This window comes from Sander lucioperca, chromosome 10, assembly GCF_008315115.2.
Source record: "Sander lucioperca isolate FBNREF2018 chromosome 10, SLUC_FBN_1.2, whole genome shotgun sequence".
Classification (NCBI taxonomy): Eukaryota; Metazoa; Chordata; class Actinopteri; order Perciformes; family Percidae; genus Sander; species Sander lucioperca.
This window is the reverse complement of record NC_050182.1, coordinates 13094632-13115653: the sequence shown is the minus strand read 5'-3', so window position 1 is coordinate 13115653 and position 21022 is coordinate 13094632. Positions and strand designations below refer to the sequence as shown.

At 42.4% G+C, this 21022-nt stretch overlaps 1 protein-coding gene across 8 annotated transcripts in view; it reads right to left on the bottom strand.

The window, feature by feature from the left end:
- LOC116035975 (DNA-binding protein SATB1) overlaps positions 1 to 21022 on the bottom strand; it is a 62652-nt gene that overhangs the window by 7886 nt on the left and 33744 nt on the right. For 6 of the 8 annotated variants that reach the window (XM_031279363.2, XM_036006210.1, XM_036006209.1 and 3 more), the window contains 4 exons: positions 20333 to 20856; positions 17608 to 17820; positions 13791 to 13862; positions 13031 to 13186 (listed from right to left, as the gene is read on the bottom strand). In XM_031279363.2, coding sequence (XP_031135223.1) covers positions 13031 to 13186; positions 13791 to 13862; positions 17608 to 17820; positions 20333 to 20856 — 965 coding nt within the window. The remainder of the gene's footprint in view (positions 1 to 13030; positions 13187 to 13790; positions 13863 to 17607; positions 17821 to 20332; positions 20857 to 21022) is intronic. The other 2 variants (XM_036006208.1, XM_036006211.1) reach the window with 1 other exon arrangement.

Below are 21022 nucleotides of genomic sequence, written 5' to 3'. Positions count from 1 at the left end.
TATTTTTTTTGTGGCATTTTAGGCCTTTATTTGTGACAGGACAGCTTAGACATGAAAGGGGAGAGAGAGGGATAATGACATGCAGCAAAGGGCCGGAGGTCGGAATCGAACCCGTGGCTGCTGCGTCAAGGACTGAGACTCTATTATATGGAAAAGCGCTCTACCAGGTGAGCTACCCAGGCGCCCAAAGCTACTTTTTAACCATCCATAAAACTGTATATGATACGTAATAATTTTTTTTTCGTGGTCTTTAATCAATTCTAATCTTATAAGAGGAGTTCCGACCACAAATAAGCAGTTCCAATTTGTTGAGTACCTGCGGCATACGCAGCTCACGTTGACGTTGCTGTCCCAAAAAAGTCAATGTCTCCTCATCCGTCTTGCATTATCTGTGAAGCGCCACTTCTTGGGAAATTTCCTTTTAACGTACTTCTACCGTGCTTTTCATTTTTCATTTTACACTGATCAACTCCTTCATACGTTGCATACTGCCACCCGTGTGCAGAGTTGATGCAAAACATAAAGTGTCAACTCAACGGGTTTAGTAGTAGTGAAGTAGGCCTACAGCAAGACAGCAAGAGTAAATACGTGTCTGGTTAAGAAGTAAATGGTGGACTTGGATTGCCCAGGATTCTCATGTTGCTCTGTGTCTGCTGGGTGATAAAGATAAAACAAGTGTTTGCTGTCATGTTAGCCGTAACAACTTAATCATTTTGTGAAATTACTTTGAACTCTGTTTGTTCAAGTGGTGAGATGCATCTTAAAATGTAATACATTTTTTTTGTCCTGAGTGTTTCCCACAAGATTTAATCTAGGGTGAAAAAAGCCTCTCAAACAGTGTTTAGACTAGCGCTGACAGTATTAGTCCATTGATAAATTGTCAATCTTCAACTATTTTGATTCATTAACAAGAAGAAAATGACAAACATTCTCTGGTTCAAGCTTCTCAAAGGTAAAGATTTACTGCTGGACTGCTGGACTTTTGGTCTGAGAAAACAAGGAATTTAAAAAAACAACTTCTTGTGGTCAACGTTTTACACTCTGTTTTTGTTTGAGATTTTAGAAGCAAAATGACTAAACAATTAGTCAAGAAAATAATTGCCAGATTAATTGATAATGAAAATAATTGCATAATTTATAGACCATTGTGGGTAGAAATCACATTTGCTACACATTCAAAGAAATTTATACCAAAAACGCATGCTGATAAGGTTTTCAATTATCCTACTGAAGTAAACCAATGCATTACAACCAACCTAAATAATACTTAAGAAATCACAGAGTAAGTAGTGAACTGGAAAGCCAGTTTGTTTTGATGCTAAATACATCTCTCAGTTGAAGTCACAGATGCTGCAAACAGGTTCATCGGTGCAATAAGTACTGACAGGCAAAGGATTATCTTGCTATGTTGGCACACACCTGCGACAATATTGCACAATAATCCGATGCCTCTAGGTCATCGTTGCTTAATTATTAATTAGTTTCAAACAACAGGACTGGCAATCAAGAACCACCAGCCTTTTCTTGTTTTACAGCAGACACAGATCTGACCAGAGGCTAATGGGACTCTGGGGTCATAAGGTGCCAAATTAAAAGGGTAATAAACTCTTCAGCGGGCCATTGTATGGTACTGGTATAAATAGCAACCGGGTGTTCTGGTAAAAATATTTTCCTCCCAACACAATAGTTGAATTCATGCGCGAGATTCACCCAGCTATGCAATGCGGTACACCGTGTATGTGAGTGCTGCAGTCACAAGCTGCCAATAAGCGCATAGGCCTGCTCTGTCAGAGAACAGCATGGTATTCACCGCCCAACCCATCCACCCATTCACCACCAAACTACCACTGCAAACACACCCAGCATGGAAGCTCAGAGAAATGCTGATGAGCAAACGGCTTTGCTGTGAGACAGGGAATGACAGACAGACAGACAGAAAGACAGAGGGGTCTGTCACATGGTCTGGCCAACACCTTCCCTCTAATCTCATTTGCTTGTCATCAGCCTCATCAGGCTGACCTCGGTCACTGCACAAATAAATAAATAAATAAAATAAGCCAACAGATGTCCATCAATTTGCCATTTGATTTTTTTTTACCCTCCTTCCTCGGATTACGGCGTGACCAAAAATCATGCCTCAGTTTCAATCCCAGAAACTGACTATGGGAGTATTCTGAGTACCATTTGGACCATTTGGACAAAAAAGGCAAAAGGCCAAGATGACACATCAAATCAATGAAGAAGAAAAAAAAATCACAGATGAAGATTTGATTGTGGCCATTGTTGTGGCTGGCGGGTTGGAGGACAGGACTGTTTCGAAGGCAGCAGACAAACCTCTTCTGTGTCTGAACAAGGGAGGGAGCTAAAAGTAGGGGGAAGACAATGCATTATTGTCTTTCCTCCTCCTTGAACCTGGCAGAGGCCCAACACTGGCAGACAACACTATGCAGATAAATGCAGCCGATAACACGTTTCTCTTCCCTGAGCAGGCCAAACTTGCGGTTGCACGTGCACGTTCACCCCACAAGGTAACGTGTGCTGTGTTGTAAAAACATAAGGCCATGGTGGACGCCCATCTGCTGATGACGATGGGAGTGTTGAAACGTTCCTGATGCTAGGACATATGTGAATCTCCCGCAACAATAAGCAATAATTGACTGCAAATTCAGGTCCAGATTTTATTTCATTTTTTTATTCCTTTTTGTTGTTTTCTTTTCTTTTCTTTTTTGGAGGGGGGGGGGGGTGTCTTTATATGCAAATAGAACAGCTCTGAGTGATTGTACAAATAATCGTTGGCATACTGTGTGGAAGATATCGCAATGGAAATGGGGTCATTGGCCTTATTTGAACTGCAATGGAAATTGGAAGGACAGCAATGATGTGCTTAAAAATATAGTTAAAAAAACCCATTGTATCCTTCTTTCAGATCAACCGAAACATCCTATTTATGTGTCTGTTAGTGTCTTTATTCAATTTCGTATTTAATGTCTACACAGCCAGTGACAGTTGTTTGCTCAACATGCTGTGCAACAATCACTGTAAACACTGTATGTGACAGGGATAACATCAGCATTAACAATATACACATAATTTAAGCGCAATTTGTCTCATCAGATGATGGATCAGGTGAGCAAAGGCAAGAAAAAGTCTATTTAGTCCTTCAATGGAGTGTTGAGGTGTTCTGGTTCAACATAGGATTTAACCCGTTGATTATCGTAGCACCACTGCAACACCAGATGAATAACGATGGTTATGTTGGGTATTCATTATATACCCAAAGCAATCGCGTTTATATTGTTTCACTGTCTATGTGATAGGGAGATGGTCACGGCGAAGGTCACGTTTGTCTAGCTTAAGAAAAAGAGAAGATTGTTGAGCTGTGCATTCAGTATATACCCAAAGTAATTGTGTTTGCATTCATTCATTCACTGGCAGTGAATAGGTTTGCCCTGGAAATGGCTTTGCTATATCACAAACACTAATTTATCTAGCGTTACTGAAAATAAGATTACTGAGCCTTTTTTTCAACATGCTCCATGTTGTGTTTATAAGGCCCTCTCTATGTAGTCTCCATGTCCTGACGTATAGTAACGTTTTTGACCATGTCTATGGAGCATCTAAAACAGCTCAATTCAGAGGCATAAATCCACCTTTACTCAATCCCATTCATTCTGTGAATTCAAACTAGAGACCCACTGGTCACGAGCTCACCCCTCTAACCATTTACATTATCAAATACATGAGTGGATGTCAGCAACGCTAAAGAAAAAAACGAAATATGGTATGAGGGCGTTAAATATTTCACATGTAAAGAAAAGAAAGAATTTGTTACAAATAAAGAAAATGAACATGCTTCTAAAAAATATACCACTTTGTTAAGACTGAATCTAGGGCTGTTCACGCAATGTGATCATAGAGTTGAATTTATTGTTAAGCCACATTTTTATTTACCTCTGCATCATTTTTCATAACCCCGCCATCTGAATCCAATTCACACGCTGGTCCCGAGTATTCATAAGGAGGCATACTACAAAACAGATGGATCAAACGGACATCTTTTTTGAAATGACAGATAGGCCCTAAGGATGGTTGGATTTGCGACCGCAATAATGGATGATGAAATTTCCTAGTTCTCATATGTACCAATCATGAAGCTGCTTTTCTCGTAAGGAAATCGTTTGAGTATTAAAAACTGAGTCATCTTAAATAATTTGAAACATGCCTTTAAAAAATATTCTTTTTATTATTAAATCATGTTGATATGACTCTGATGTCTTGTCAGAGTGGATGCTTTCCAGATTCTGATTGACAGATTGTGTCACTATCCTCTTTTGTGAGGATGTCAGTGGCTGAGCTTTAGGACAGAAATTCTGAATGAATGAAGTCTGAATCACACATGCCAAACAATTAATCTCTATTCGAGCTACGACATGGAAAAGTCTTAGCCAAACAGTGAACATTTTCTGAAGAGGGGTCCTGACCTCTCCAGATACAATAAGCGAGTCGACAACAATAACAGACTGACAGCTAACACGACACACATTGTGGAGGCAAGGCATGACTGTGCAGGAAATGGCCCTCTCTGTGTCAGCACTTGCTCCCAGAAACAATACCAACCAGTTGTTGGAGGCTTTACGTCATGGCTGCCGAACCAATAAAGTGTGCAGGGAATTTTCGTGCAACCAAATAGAGGCAGATGGAGCATAAAGAATAACCAAAGGCAAATGACCAGTCCATGGAAAATGGAGCACATTAAACATCTGTGTGGTTACAGCAGGGTTTTTTTTTTTTTAACTGCACGTTCTTTTTCAGCAAAGTTCTTCTTCACACACAACTGCACATTGCATAGTAACAATAGCGGGAGTTCCCCGGTGCAACTGCGGTCTACTCGTGTTGGGTTCTCAGCAGGATAAGTGCTTTGCTCAAGAACAGCAGTAAAGAGACAAGAGAACATTTCTAATATCTCTCTATAATCTACAAATTAGCTTTAATATGTTCAGTATTTATCCACAGTACTAAACAACTAACTAACTAATAATTTGCAGGCAACATATCTGATATAGAAATAACTGCATATGCACTTTATCCAATTCTTTTTACAGCACCTTAGTTTATCATATTTTACCTTATTTAACATCTATTCTATCTAATAAACATATAAATATCTAAAACAATATCTAAGAACGTAAAACAATCCCTTTAAATATCAGTCCATATCACATTTAGTAAAATTGTTTTCTCTTTGTCCACTAAAGCACTTCAGATTGTTTATGAGTACAAAATGGCAGAACATTGAGTCACTGTTGATGCTACAGTACATGTGCCTCTTTGTATCAAATATTAGTATTGCTGAAACTGCACCGTTATCTAGTTTAGCCTGGTGGTGGGCTGATATTTGGGTGGCAGCACTGTCTGCACAGCTACACTGAATGTTCAAACACTGTTCTCCCACCACAAATGTATACAACAAAATGTTATAATCTTTTCTGTTCAATACTGCTAAAGCAGATGGAGGATGAATGCACAGAAGACAACAAACACACTGAAGATGAGCTTGAGATAAATAACAACAGCAGCAACATTACAAACACAGAAAGCACCTACATGCAGTCCGATTCCATCAATTATAAGAGCTTGATTGAGATTTAATTCAAAGCTGGGGTCTAATTGCTAATATCAAAGCATAATTAAGGTGATAAATCACGACTGATCTTATTGAATTAGGGATTGAAATAGCAAAGAACCTGCAAATTGTCTGTCAGCTAAATAAGTGTTCTTAATTGGCCTACAAGTTTGCTTCAGATACTAATGAAACTGAACAAATTTTCACCCCCAAAAAGTGTCCTGAAATAGAAGTCTTCATATGCAGTTGTTTATTCAGCGCTATGGCTGTGTGTCCTGTTCAACTTGGAAATTAATCTTGAACTTAAAATAGAGTATTTATACAAGTGGCAGCAAAGTAAACAGAAAATCTCAAATGTCTCTCTGTATGTGGCTGAAAAGCCAACTTATATATCCTCCTTCAGGCTCAATTTATATTTGTATATTTTCAAAAATAGTGACTGAAGAATATGATGTAGACAGAGTGATGAGGATGGAGAGTCAGTTACCCTCAGAGAGAGAGAGAGAGAGAGAGAGAGAGAGAGAGAGAGAGAGAGAGAAAGAAAGATAAGGACGGGGAAAGGAGATGGTGAAAGACGGGGTGAGATCAAATAATGGCAGCAAAACCAAGTGCACACAAGCACCAGCATGAGCACATGGATAGGTCCTAATGTCTCCCCATGCAATTCCCTCACACACACTCCTGCGTGCACAGACACACTCACACACTCACACACTCTCTCTCTCTCAGACTGCATCTGCCGGAGCTAGTGGCTGTAGTTAAATTGAAATATTTCCCGGCGTGTGTCAGAAGCATGCAGAATGATAATTATGACAGATCTGATTAGGCGGGCCGAGTCGGGCAGCTCCGGGCTGCAGGTGCGACCTTGTGCATTCCTGAGTGTGTAAATAAAATTAATTACAAGCGTAGGGGGCGCGCAGCGCGTGACATCAGCGCGCACAGGGGGGACTCCCACGGGGGGCACCCTAATGGAATATTTTCCCAGAGTCTAATAATACAGTTGGTATTGACTTGAGGTAATTAGGGGGATCATTAAAGCGTTTTTCCCGGCGTATTTGCCTGCCTGATCAGATTAGCGAGAATGGGCCTCAGAACAAGCCCTGTGTGGTCTGTCAGGAGAAGTGGAGTGGGAGAGGGTTAGCTAGTGAGCATTTGCAGGAAAGAAAGAGCTCGCAAAATACTGTGCCTGTCACAAGGACAAGGGTAGCATCTGCTAACAAGCAGGAAAAGGTTAAGGACTAGTACGGTTTGGCTTGTGGCTAATAGGTTGAGCACTGGTTAGGCCTTTAGAACATTTAATAGAGAGAGGGCTAGGGAACTATTAGCGAAGTGCTAGCTCAGTTTACTAGTAAACTGGCTAACACCTGCTCCACAGTGGAAAACATTTGTCTTATAATAACGCATTAGAGGTGATGTTGAAGAGACAATTTGGAGTCCTGGCAGTGGGGGCAGATTCCTAGTTTGGACTGCACTGAGGAGGCAGGCGAGGAGGAGGGAGTGGGCTGTGCAATTGGAGACAGATGGGGTGAGAGGTGGCATGTAAGGCGTAAGTGAGAGAGATAGCAGGAGAGACACAAAGTGCTCTGGGCATGCTCAGTGAGACCCCCGGCTCCTGCTAAGATGAGGAGGGTTCGATGAAACAGGCAGTGGAGAGAAAGCAGGCTGGTGGGAATTCCACTGTCCATTAAACAATAAGAGAAAGGCTCATTTCAGAGGGAGGGGAAGACTTACCGTTTGCAAGATAATTCATTCGCTAAATTAATTATTCAGACAGCTGGGTCTCCAGTTCAAGAAATTGTGTCTTTAATAATAGAGAAGATCTGGCCTAGCCTGTTTCCCATGGCAACCTAATAACCAAGCAGGCACAGGAGATAAATAAATAAATCAATTAATAAACAGTCACGGCCCTTTCAGATCCCTAGGGGTTGTGATATGCTTGCTCTGATCTGCCTAATTTGAGGGAGAGAGGGGTGTGGAGAACTGGGAGTCCACAAACAAAAAAATAAGACACTGTGATGCCTGCCCTGCCATCGCACAGAAAGTACAACTTTTCTGCAGCAAAATTTCACTGTGCCGCTCCAACACATAGCCCCTAGCAGTTTCTGATATTAAAAAGTATCTGATTAACATCTTCACTGTATCAATTTTATTATCCTAGGATGTCATTTAATGCCATTTGTACACAACTCTTCATGCAAAACATGACTTCTAACACACTGACCCCAAGTGGCTTCTCAGTAACAGACAAACCTCTGAACGGTCACAATCCAGAAACAGACACCCAAAAGGTCAGCCATCTGCCCCTCTTGTTAAGCAGCCATTGGATGGAGCAGAATGACAGAAGTGGTGTGTGTCATATGTGTGTGTGTGTGTGTGTGTGTGTGTGTGTGTGTGTGTGTGTGTGTGTGTGTGTGTGTGTGTGTCGTTGGTCTGGTCTGGTTGGATGGGTCATGTGCTAAATATCTGAGATTAAAGCTAAGAGAAGCGTTCAAGTCTCCATAAAACATGTACGACCACTAAGCGGATTCCACCCGTAACAGGAAATTAGTCATTTTCCAAACATGAAGGAAGTAGTTCCAGTTATCCTGTCACCCTCCCTTCCTACTCATATCAGTGTCCCCACCCGCCCCCACCCACCTCTCCAGACCAACAAGGCACACCATCAACACCCCTCCTCCCCCCCACTCCAGGGACTGCCGTGCCAGGCGGGTGCGGGGGTGACAGATGGCATACACCAACCTCCCCCCTCGCTCTCCCCCCTACTGCACCAGCCCCCCTGCCCGGCCCCCCCGGTGGCACAGCGGCGGACCAGATCAGTGCCATTCTGTCTCATTAGAGCCTGGGTAATTAGCGTAGCCTCTTCCAGGGGAGAATGAGCGAGTGAGAGAGAGAAAGAGAGATGGGGAGAGGGTGGTGACTGCGTTCTGTACTCTTCTGGTCATTGAGGAGTCGGAGGGCTTTGAGCCCCGTGGTGAGCAGGGCTCCCAGGGTGCTTGTTTTATGACAGAAGGGACTCTGATTCCATCCGTTGCGCAATTCCTCTCAGGAAGTGTCAAAGATGTTTAGACATAAAAATCGTGTCAAAGGAATGGCCCCAACCCGCTCCCGCCCCACCCTCAGCTAACCTCCCATCGCTCAACTGAACATTAGCCGCCCTCTCTGCCAGGCTAGCCAACACAGCAAGCCTCCCCTGTTAATGTGAGTGAAAACAAAGCATAGTAGCTTGCTAGATAGTGCTCTAGCCCTACTGAGCCAGTTAATAATGTTGACATCCACTCCAGGCTATCCAAATCATAGCTCGCACCTCGGCCGGCTAAAACACAATGGGCTGTTTGGCAAACGTAGCTACTTATGGCAGTGTCATCGCTGGATTTGAACCAGTAACACACAGTTGTTTTCTCCAAGTCTGACATCTCCTGAAGCTAAATGGAGAGGGAGCATTCTTGGAACATTCGATCAGTTTGAGTCATCGAGGAATGGATCATGAATAATGATTCTGATTTTATCAAAGACTAAATGTAATATATGTCCTAATAAATCAGAATTGCTGCATGGATTACTTACTAAAAAAATGTACGCCCGAACTTGAAGTGAAATGTCGACCATTAATCTGATAAAGTAATATGGCTTGGGTTAGATTCAATGCTCTATAGCTACCACTCTGAATTTGTGGCAGTAAAAGAGTGATTGAAATGCAACATTGAATATGTGTGAGAGGGGGGGGGGGCAGTTAAGGGGTGGCAGAGGCCTGCTGTGGTTACGAGCCCTAAGAGAGGACGGGATGGCAGCATTCCAGGAACCCCCACAAACACACACCAACAGACACAAACACACACATTCAAATGTGCCTGCACACCAACCCATATTTGACGCACGGAAAAGCACACACACAAACACACATCTAAATGCAGTACATACACACACACACACCTAAGTATACACTCAGTGGTGCATGCAGCAATCAATAAACTCCTGTTTACTGCTTTTCTACCCAGGGGACTACAACTTCAACTCCACATCTTATTTCTCTCCTCTCAGATCTCCATTGCTTTTGTCCTTCCCTTGTCAGTTGCATCATCTGTCTCTTTGTGAATGAGGCACATATCTACACTACACGGTGCACGCATATCCCCCCACATATCTACGGGACTGGTACCAACTGATCCTGGTCACCTGATCCTGTGCTTGCATAAGCAAGCTGGGAAATCCTAAGCTGAGCTGAAGGGGTTGAACTGAACGACACACCAAGCTGACAGGACGGTGCCAGTCTCAGTGATGAGGCCTCTTCCCCACCTTCCCCCCCCCACCATTATTTCCCTGGACCCCATATGGGCATCCTGCCAGTCCAGCCCATCCTCCAATCCTCATCACCAAACACATCCACACTGCACGCCCAACCTCCGTTGCCAGCCGTCTCTGCTGATATGGTACTCTACCAAAAGGCATGGATGGTGTGGTTTTCTTCCTGCAAGGCTGCAAACCTCTCTGGACTTAAGCTGTCATTTACAACGTGTCATTTAAAAATACATTTTGCCTTTCTTTCTGGCTGACTGTTTCACACTATAGTAAGCTCATGAACAATTAACACTGACATACTCAACACCCAGTAGCCTTAGTCACATGAAGTAATCATTTCTTTAGTTCCAGCAGTGGCACCACCATGCTTTTTTCCCTTCTTCAGACTAAGCAGAAAAGAGTAGCTAACCGGAGCAGCGATTTAATATTCTGGATTGTAGTCTGTTTATAACAAATGACATTTAATATTAGACCTGAAGCACTAAAACCAGCATCACCTCACCTACCTGAGACCATTATAGTGTGAAATGTTATGGATAGTAGTTGTAAGTGTGACCAGAGTAAAACCGCAGCTATCTACGACTAGGGCTGGGCAATATGTCGAGGTTATATCGATATCGTGATATGAGACTAGATATCGTCTCCGATTTTGGATATTGTAGTGGTGTCTTTTCCTGGTTTTAAAGGCTGCATTACAGTAAAGTGATGTAATTTTCTCAACTTACCAGACTGTTCTAGCTGTTCTATTATTTGCCTTTAACCACTTAATCATTATATTCACATTGTTGATGATTATTCTTCTACAATCTAATTGTGAAAATATTTTGTGAAAGCACCAATAGTCAACCCTACAATTCTGTCGCAGTATCGACATCGATGTATTTGGTCCATGGTCAATAATATCGTGATATCTGATTTTCTCCATATCGCCCAGCTCTATCTACGACTGCATCTAACTGTTATTTTCATTACCGATTAATCTACTGATTATTTTCTCCATTAGTTAATTGGTTGATTACATGTCCAAACCCAAACACATTCAATTTACAATAGTATAAAACAGCAAATGAGAAACAATAAGAACAGCTGCAAATACGCACATTTTAGAAGATGGGACGAGCACATCTTAGGCATTTTTGTTGTAAAGTTTTCTTGTAAAGTGTCTCAAATGATGGATAAATTAGAGAAATAGTTTTCAATTGATTTTCCGTCCATCAACAAATCAGTGAATTGACTAGTAACTGCCGCAGCTCTACTGCTGTCAACATAATATAACATGGAAATGTTATTAAAATCCTGTGGCTTGTGTACATATGTATGGAAGAAACAAAAGACTGTTCATCGAAAGAAAATACATTTCCACCCATATTGTTGGACAGACGCGCATTCTGGGAAGTAAAAATTACTATAGAATTATCTGCCCACAGCATAAAACTTAATAGGTAAAACTACAATCTCGTCCCACTTTAAGGATTTTTGATGTTTTTTGTGGAATCAGCAACTGAAAACTGGGTGCTGGTCTCGGATTTCTTTAGGGTTCAGGGGTCCTGATGGGGAGGAGCGGCCTGGCCTGGCGCTGCTAGTAGCTGTGGCAATGCCGGCTGGGTAGTAAGGGGGGAGACCAGCTGCCCGGGGAGCGCCCATTACGAGATGGAGCCAGAGATAAGTGCTCTCCCAGGCCCCCTTTCACAGGCATAATTAGCACACTTCTTATCTGCTGCTCAATTCACATTCACACCCGCCTGCCATGAATGGAACGTGAAAGAGAGGCAGAAATCGGGGGAACGAGAGAGGTAGAGGGACAAGACAGAAAGATGGGCATGAGGTGGAGAAGGCACGGCGGAAACCTGTTCCCAGACAAACCTTCATTTGACAAGAGAGAGACATGTGCGAGTTAATACTGCGACCGCCTCTCTCTCTCCCCCTTTCTCTTTCTCTATCCTTCCAAGAAGTCTTTGAACTCCTTAACAAAAACAGTGGTTTGTGCATCAAACTGCAATTTGGTAAAACAAAGCTATCTGGGGGTATAATCATCCTAATCAGCAAGAAAAAAATAAAGCCTTTGCAGATATTTCTAGATTATTCCGCCCTTGGTGATCTATTTCTCCCCCCATCGTCTTCATCAAGCACAATTGTGGAAATCTTCCCAACTCATCCGACAGACACGTGAAAACCGTTAATAATAACTCCTTAGTGCTACATTTTTTTTAAATTGGTTTTAATATAGAGTTAAATTGGTGGTGTGTTTTCTCTTTTATCCCCCCTGTTTCCAACACACACAAGCTTGTATTGCGTGAGCGCCCTGCTCTCTGGGAGAAGATAACAGGGGCCCCATGGTCTTACTGAGCGGAGCTAATATAAACAGGTTTGTTTGGTGTTGAAACAGTGTCGACTGCTAAACTCCAAACCTACAATAAAGAGGACATGTGTCATTATGTCGATAAATCACAGCAGTGATGCACTGAGGCAAGTTTTGCTATGGGTTGAATGGATTTCTACTTCTTTGCCTTTAACTGTATAAATATGTTGATGTTGTATGAATCTAGCATTAAATATTTATATGATCTTTTTGATGATGTTTTCTCTATAGACTGATGCATATGTGTGTGTGTGTGTGTGTGTGTGTGTGTGTGTGTGTGTGGTATTTAAAGTTAAAGTGCACCAGATGCATCTCAGGTCAAGGATTGGCTTATTTGGACATCAACCTTGTGTCTAATATGTGTATGTGGACACTTTGAGCAATTTATGTATGCAGGTTTAGAATTACATTTTTTTGGATTTATGGCACATGACTATTGCTGTAAGAGCTACTTTGGAAAGTTAGATCTCATGAAATAATCTTTTTTTTTTTTTTACTTAGGTAAAAGACACAATGATAAGATTTTGACAGACTACACTATATGGATACTGAATAAAGACCATTTTTCTGTCAGTGACAAAAAAAGCTCTTCGGATTTTGTAATTGAAGCTTGAAAGTGGTCAATTAAGTTTCCTGGAGGAAGACAATGACTGGGACTCTATTAACAGAACCTTGTTTGTTTCATTCAGTGAGGTGTTCAGTGTGTGTGTGTGTGTGTGTGTGTGTGTGTGTGTGTGTGTGTGTGTCTGTACCTGGCTCTTGGAGGCGGCCACCTTTGCGAACAGGGCTTGGGAAACTTTGGCCCTCTTCATCTCCTGCTGGATCTCGTCGTAGATGGTGGAGTTGATGTTGAGGATGCAGCTCTCTGTTTTGCCGTTCCACTCGCTGGGCAGAGGCGACGGTTTTACCTGGTTAAAAGAGTAAGGGCAACGGAAATGATGAAAATCCTGCAAAAAAAATCATACATATGTTCCATTTAAAACCCCAATAATTCCCTTTTGTATTTGATTTGGTTGTGTGCATGTACTGGGTCACTGTACTGTTCCTGATGATTATTTGTTTTTAATATCATCAGAGTCATGTGTGACAAATACTGTGTATCCGTACGTGTTTTTGTAACTGAGTAATACGATTTCCCTTTATTTTTTCAGACATTTTGATAACAAATTAGGCTAAAAAATCAGACACAGAAGCAAAAGCTCTATTTGACCTAGTTATCAGCATTAGGTGTAATTAAAATCTTAAGCTTTGTAATAGTGTAAAATACGGTGTAATTAGACATTCTTTCAAACTAAATCTGATCAAAAATATGAATATTAGCCATGCACTTGAAAAATAAATTCACATGCTGGTACTATTAATGTTTCCTGCTTCAAAGCCATGTAATTACTGAACTAGCAATGAATTGCATGTTGGGAGATAATAAGCCTCACAGTGTGCATTGTCTATGAGAATGTGTGCATTCAGATTGGTGAAGGTAGAGAGGTGAGGTGTGTGGAGTTATTTGCTCACAGGGGAAATGCCCATGGGGGTTCGGGGGTTCCAGTCCTCGGGCCTTACGCTGTTACAGTCTTCCCTCCGCGGCTGCAGTGTCGGGAATACAACACAACCGTTATTTGTTCAGGCTCACATGAGGAGAAATTAAAAGTAATCCGGCTAAAGACAAGTGGGCATGGGCCAGTTACCGGTTTCAAGGTATACCGCGGTTTGAAAAAGTCACGGTTTCAAAACTTCAAAATTTACGTCATACCATTCCTAAGGTGTGAGCTGTTCTTTTATGAGTCTTCAAGGACAGGAAGTACACTTTAGAAATCCCACTCTCTACCAGTCTGCAGTGTGTTATAAAAAAATGAAATACATTGTGTTCAATGTTTTTTTTTTTGTTTTTTTTACCCAGACATTTCAAAAAGAATAAATTTTAATGCTGTAATTGCGATACAGCAATACCGTGAAACCGTGATATTTTTGCTGAAGGTTATCATACCGTCAGATTCGTATATACCGGCCCATGCCTAATCACAAGCAGACACACCTATCTCTCTCTCTCTCTCACACACACACACACACACACACACACACACACACACACACGCACAGCTCCAGTGTTACTTTGCTCAAAAACACTTAGATGTGTTGTGAGAAATGCTATTATTCTTACGTCAAGCTGGTGATTAAAAAATAAATGCAAGTCAAGTGAAATCAAATCATCTTCATTCAGTGGCTTGTTGCATCTTGACGAAAATCCTTTGACAAGGTAACAAGTATTCTAATAAAAGCATTACCCACAGATCATTAGCATATGAATCATTCCATACGAGCCCTTTTGAAAGGAGACAAATGGGCAGGGTTGGGTATGAGTACAAGTGCATAGCATTCGAACAAACCATAATAACACCAACAGCTACTAACTCATGACACAGTCTGTGATCAAAAAAACATATGTATTTAAACATTTGTCTAGACAACTCATACAAGCTCCTTTATGTGTTAAAGACAATCACATGATCCTAAAATTTGTGGTGAAAGTGGAACGTCGGGGAGAATATCTGGGCCTTTCATCCTGTTTTTTACGACAGCTCGACATGGGCTCGTCAGTCTGAGCGGTAGGTTACCATGTCGAGCTAATTGTTAAGGCTGGGACGTGCACAAACTGGCTTTGGGGGAGTTGAGCCGACCCATCAGCACACATGAGAGAAACATACCTCCGCATCTGTTTTTATGAGGCCAATAAAAAACCCTCCTCTGTCTCTGGCTCAATTGCCACCCTGGCTGATTTATGTGCTTAGATTCACACCGCATTGCTCCATAGGAGAGGCTGGCAGATGGCCAGGTGTATGAGGGTGCAAACGTGTGTGTGTGTGTGTGTGTGTGCGTGTGAGAATCGCGTTGTGTAGGAACAGGTCTACATGATAAATGTTGATAGGGTTTGAGTCATACAGGTGAAGCGTATTAGGCCTTGGGATATTCTATTGATATGCCAGAGGCTTTGAGTTTTGGGTCATGTCTGAAATAGTTTGTATGCTATGTACTGTAGTAGTCATTGTGTGTGTTGTTCAGGTTGCAGATCTCTTTCTGCATTGTTATGCATCTCTATAGCTCTGTAAGCTGGTCTCAGACATGCTAAATGTACCTCTGTACATTCATTCAGTAAGAAAGTGGCTCGTTGATCTCTGATTCACCTGACGTGATTAATGAAAATCAAAAAAAAAAATAGTCATAGTTCCAAATGGTGTCTCTGCATCTGATATTTTAATAAAACCATTAACAGTGGGTTATTAAGCCAAACAAAACCTACTCTGACTCTCTGTCCTGCACTGACACAGCCTCTGATTGTAAAGATGAGCCGTGAACTGCAAAGTCGCCCTGCCTAGGTTCAGCACCGCTGCTTCAGAATGCAACTCTTTCTATTTAGTTTTGCAAAGACAGCGACTGGCATCATGCTGAGCAGTTTCAGGGTGGAGGCTCCATCTTGGAAATGGGTGGGCCTGTGCGTCCTTCTTTCTTTTTCTTAATAAAAGCCAAATCTTCACCGGGGACAGGACAGAGGAGGCCTTTGTCCGCCCCTCTCGCCTCCCAGATGCAGCTGACCGCACTTCAAATAGGCTTAAGTGGTAGAAAGTCGCCACATACCTTTCAAGTGAGAGACACTGATTTGCGGTGGTTTTGGAACAGGGACTGACTAAATGATGTTTGATCTTTCACGGAGCTTGTCATCACTGAGTGAGCTTTATTTTTTGAAAATGGGAGGGCTGTTAATGCTGCCTAATGCATGGTAAAAGGTCAACATTAGCACAAAAATTATCCATCATTTGTGCACCATTCTCACCTGTGCGGTGAGGGCGGGGATGATGTAGAACTCATTTACATGCAGGGAGAATGTAAAGTATGTTCTCTAGTGCGCACGTTGACGGAACGAATGGTCTTTTATTTATTCCATGTTTTTACGGACAGGTAGCAGAAAGAGTTACAATGGAGGAGAAGGTGAGGCGTGTATAAAAAAAACACATTGTGCTGGGGAGGTGCTTGTATCCATACTTGCTGTCATCACGTGTAAACAGAGTGCGCTAATGAGTGCAGTGCACGAGTGTGTTTGTACGCTAGAAATTTGTACATTTAAACTCTTGTAGCGCTTATGAAACCTGGCAGACTTCAAGAGGTTTGTTACGCGTGCCTGGAGAACGTGACACCACCACAAACACAGCCATTACATTCCAGCTTCTTGAAAACACTCATACCTGCTGTCACACCTGCATACCTGCAAATACATGCACAACACTAACAATACCTTGAGCTAACCAGTTCACAGGACCAGATCTACTATCACATACATTTTTTTTATATGATGAATGAATGCAGACTTTGTCATCTCTCTTTTTGTTGCATGCTTTCTAAACTATGGCTGCACTTGTGTTCCATCTGCAATATAGAGATTTTGCAATTTTTTTTATCCCTTTTCAGCCTTTTGGAACTCTTATTTCACAATATTCTGACTTGGTGCTACAAATATCCTCAATGGGCGGAGCCAACGACAACATTTTTCAGTGTAGAAGTTAAGCTAGCTGGCCAACTTGAAAGGTATGTGAAAGGTTTTGCATTCGAGGATTTTTGTTCCCGAGACTTGGATTTGGTTTTCCTTCGTCGATACATAGAGTCTCACCACAGCTGATGTGCATCTTTTGAGAAATATAATTACACATCTGGGCTACATGGAGACTGTGAGAATTGTGATTGGGCGTCTTGGGCTGCTTTGCGTTTTCACCACGATTCCGTCATATAAAGGAGAATACTGAACAAATGCTTATTTTTTTCCTTTTCAATAACGTCAGACAAATATGTTTTCAGTGATCTCAAAAAGCATCTCCAATTCTTCCCTCCATGATCGTTGTTATCTTTTAGAAAGTGAATAAAATAAGCTAGGATTACTTTAGGTGCATTATACATGCATAACACCTCGTTATAATGCATGACACTTTACAGTGTTGCAGTGGTGCTACAACAATTGACCACTCAAACCATAAATCAGAGATTATGCTGTACAGCAGCACCACCAGCAAACTCCTTGAGAGTATAAATCTGCCTTTATCCCTTGACTTTAAATTTTAATGCCCTTGTGAATTCAAAAATCTTAGCGCATTAAGGTTTATTCCAATTTGTTTAATATGTTTCTGTCTATAGAGCAGCTCGGCCTCCAAGAAATGTTTGTAAAACTAAAACTCCAGTCTACTTATTGGGTCCTACTGAGCTCCATTCGAGACAATAAGTTATCTGCTATGTAAACACAGGGGGACCACAGGAAAACATGCACAGGAAGGAATAAAATCTCTGGTACCTGTACAGGTCGGCTGGGTGGAGTGCTGATAAGTGGGGGGGCGCCCATCGCCGAGGCTGCCGTGAGGCTGCGCTCCCTTTCATCCTGATAGATGCGATCGCGCTCAGCCTCCGGCAGCTGCAGGAAGTTCTGCATGGCGCGGAGGTTGACCAGCAGCGACTGGGACGCTGTTTTAGGGTCTTCCTCCTTGCGTAAAATCTCGGACAGCAGGCCCTGCATGATGGGGTGGGTGGGAAACAGTTGGTTGGTGGGGGTCAGGAGGGCAAGCAAGAAGGAGAATAATCACATTAGAGGATTCTTAAATAAGTAACTAAGTAACTCAAGGAGAGCCATGAGCGTAAATGAAGACAATAGAGATGTGACACTCTTATACCCACTTACACTGTTAACAGATACTGCCTTCTGGGGACTCTATTTAGACCACAGTTTTTACTCCACACAGTGTTTCTGTAGAGGCAGGTGGGGTCACAGGCTTTTCCTGTGTATCTACTTTTCTTTTCCCTTGATTACAACAGTGCCTCCACTTCCTCAGACTCAGCTTTCCCTACAGTCACTCTCTACCTTCCATTATTCTTAAGTAAATCAGTTATCAAAGTAAACTGCTCATCCTCCTGCAAATTCTCACAACTCTTTACAGAGTAAAAATACAATTCTGCTCTGTCAGTTGGTAGCACTTCATCGATGTTCATTCTCGGATGACAAAACCATGCAATTGAAACTTTTGTGTGGCATTTGAACCTGTAACACTTTATTGTGTGTAATTTTGCAGATCTTGGACATATTCTTAGAGCCGCGTGTGGCTTTCGATAGGAGCAGCAGCTACTCGCCTGAAATGTGAAAGTCTTGTACGGCGGGCAATCAGTGTATCCTCTGTTTACTTTTCAATAGCGCTCAATTCCATCATTATGAGACGGCGATGACTCCATTATCAGAGATGTGTGATTGGGCCTTTTCATCAGCTCTTGGCCACACACTGTGCAAACCATCGCTCCGCTTCTCTCACTATCAATAGGTGTGATTTGGTAATAAAACAAGGTGATGGGGAAAACATGCTCATGCTTTTATTTTTATTTTTTATTTTAGAGCATGCAAGTCCTCTCGGGAAATGAGTAGAGCTAAAAAAAACGTGATTGGTGTTTGTCTGACTATTAAAATGTATATGTGTCACGTTTAAATAGGTAGGTCTGTGGTATTTGGACAAGTATGAGCAGATACTCACATGAAATCAGACTCAGAGTGACATTCTTACGGCGAAGTGGACTGTGCACTTAATGTACACAGGGGAGTACACAGTATTCAGTGGATAGATAAGCGGCATATCTAATTTATGTTTGTACTGTGTGTCTGTGTGTGTGTGTATGTGTGTGTGTGTGTGTGTGTGTGTGTCTGCATTCTTCAGTGTGTGCATGCTTATCATTCTTTGCCATCGACCCTTTCTGTCTATCTCTTTGGTCAATCAGTTTCCTCTCCAAAAATACAGAAAAAGTCTTGGTTCCTCCCCTCCGTCTCTGATCCACCTCCTGAATTGACAGCAGCCCCTTCATGTCACTACTCAACACCCCCCCTCTCCTCTACTTTTATTAACACGACTCGTGGAAGAAAAAAAAAAATAAGGCTAATAAATAATCCTCCAAAGGCAAACTCTCCAACGGCACACTGGGCTAATTCCTCATATCAGCCACAGATAAGACTGTGTCTGTGTGGGAGCTTGAAAATCTGCACAAAAACACCACTGTCTGACTCTCACATATAACACACACACACACACACACACACACACACACACACACACTTTGGGGGTTGCTGTACGTTCTTATTCTAATACATTCTTATCAGTTTCTGTTTGTTTCCTTTTTCATACACAGCGACTTCAAAGCAAATGGAGTTGTAATGAGGTTTGCTGTCACCTCCTTCCACCCTCCATCTCATACAGACGGTACGTCTTAAGACATTATCGCTGCCTTCTGCGTGTGCGTGTGGGGAGGTGTGTAAGGCCTCTGACTATGAAGTGAAACCACATATTTTGGCAGGAAGAGCACGCACGCCATGACCGAGCCTGGGTCTTTCACATGGCAGGCTGCCAGTTGTGTTGAAGTACAGTAGAGGTGCTGGATTGTTCTGGAGTGAGAATTATGAATGAGATATAGACTGTGGAAATAAACCAAATCAAACCCCAGGCCTTTCCTAGTATTTCTTAGTAAAAAAGGGTCCCGTGAGTGTTTTATGACTTTCTCATTGTGATGTGTGTATTTCCTTTTCAAATGGGTTGTTGGTGTGGAATCTTTGACAGTGAGGGATACACTAAGTGTTTTGTGCAGTTTGATTTCAAAAGCGGGATTGTTGAAACATTTAAGATGACATTTTTGGATGGACTTTTTAGTTACACCCTGTAACTTTAGTGGTGCTACTTAATGTTTTTAAAAGGTACTGTTTGTACTCCAAACGGACAGACTGGAATATACAATTAAATAAAAATGAATTAAAAGTGATTTTACCTAGAAAAAAATGACCTATATCATTATTATTATGATTATTATGATTATAATTATCATAATTACTATAGCAGAAAGTAGCAGGAAGGAGAATGAGGCTTCGGACTGAAGTTTTAACTTTTACTACTGACAATATTTTTAGTAATGACAATGATTGGATATTTCTGTTGTTGTTGTTGTTTTAAAGTAAGAGAAGTCCCTGTTATTCTAGCCCATCTGTCTTCCCTCCTCACCTGGGTTCTGTTGAAGGCCACGCGGGCGAAGACCGCCTGCGAGATGCCCGCCCGCTTCAGCTCGTCCCTCACCCACTGGTAAATTTCGACGGACACCTCTGTGTTTGATGCCACCTGTGGCTCCATGGGCTTGGAGTGGGAGTTGCGGTTGACAGGTGGGTGGTTGAGGTACTGCTGGGACAGGGACTGCTGCGCCAGCAGCCGGTTCACTGCGTACTGCTGGTTGAGGATCTGTGCCATCACAAGCTGCTGGTTGACCAGCTGGGGGCTGATGGGTGTGGACACCAGGCCCGGGTGGTGTAGGCTGGGAAGCTGGGGCTGCCGGCCACCGGTCTGGCCACCGTGCGTCGGTGGAGCGTGGGGCAGCGGTGGCACCGGCGAGGAAGGAGTCTGCTCGGCTGTGCTGCCGGGAATAGGCTGCTGCTGCTGGGAGAAGCCCAGGTGGTTGTGGTTGTGGTTGTGGTTGTGGCTGTGGCTGTGATTAGAGCCGGGTGGAGAGAGGTCGGACAGGCCGTCCATCTCTGCTGGAAGGAGAAAAACGAGCAAAGAGAGGGCAGAAGTGGAGGGCAAAAGAGACAGAGACAGAGATGGGGAAAAAAGACAGGGACAGTTATAGTTTCAAAGTCTACCTCAAACAACACAAAGAAAACACAGGAATGAACAATGTAGAAGTGCTGGACAATCCGAAAA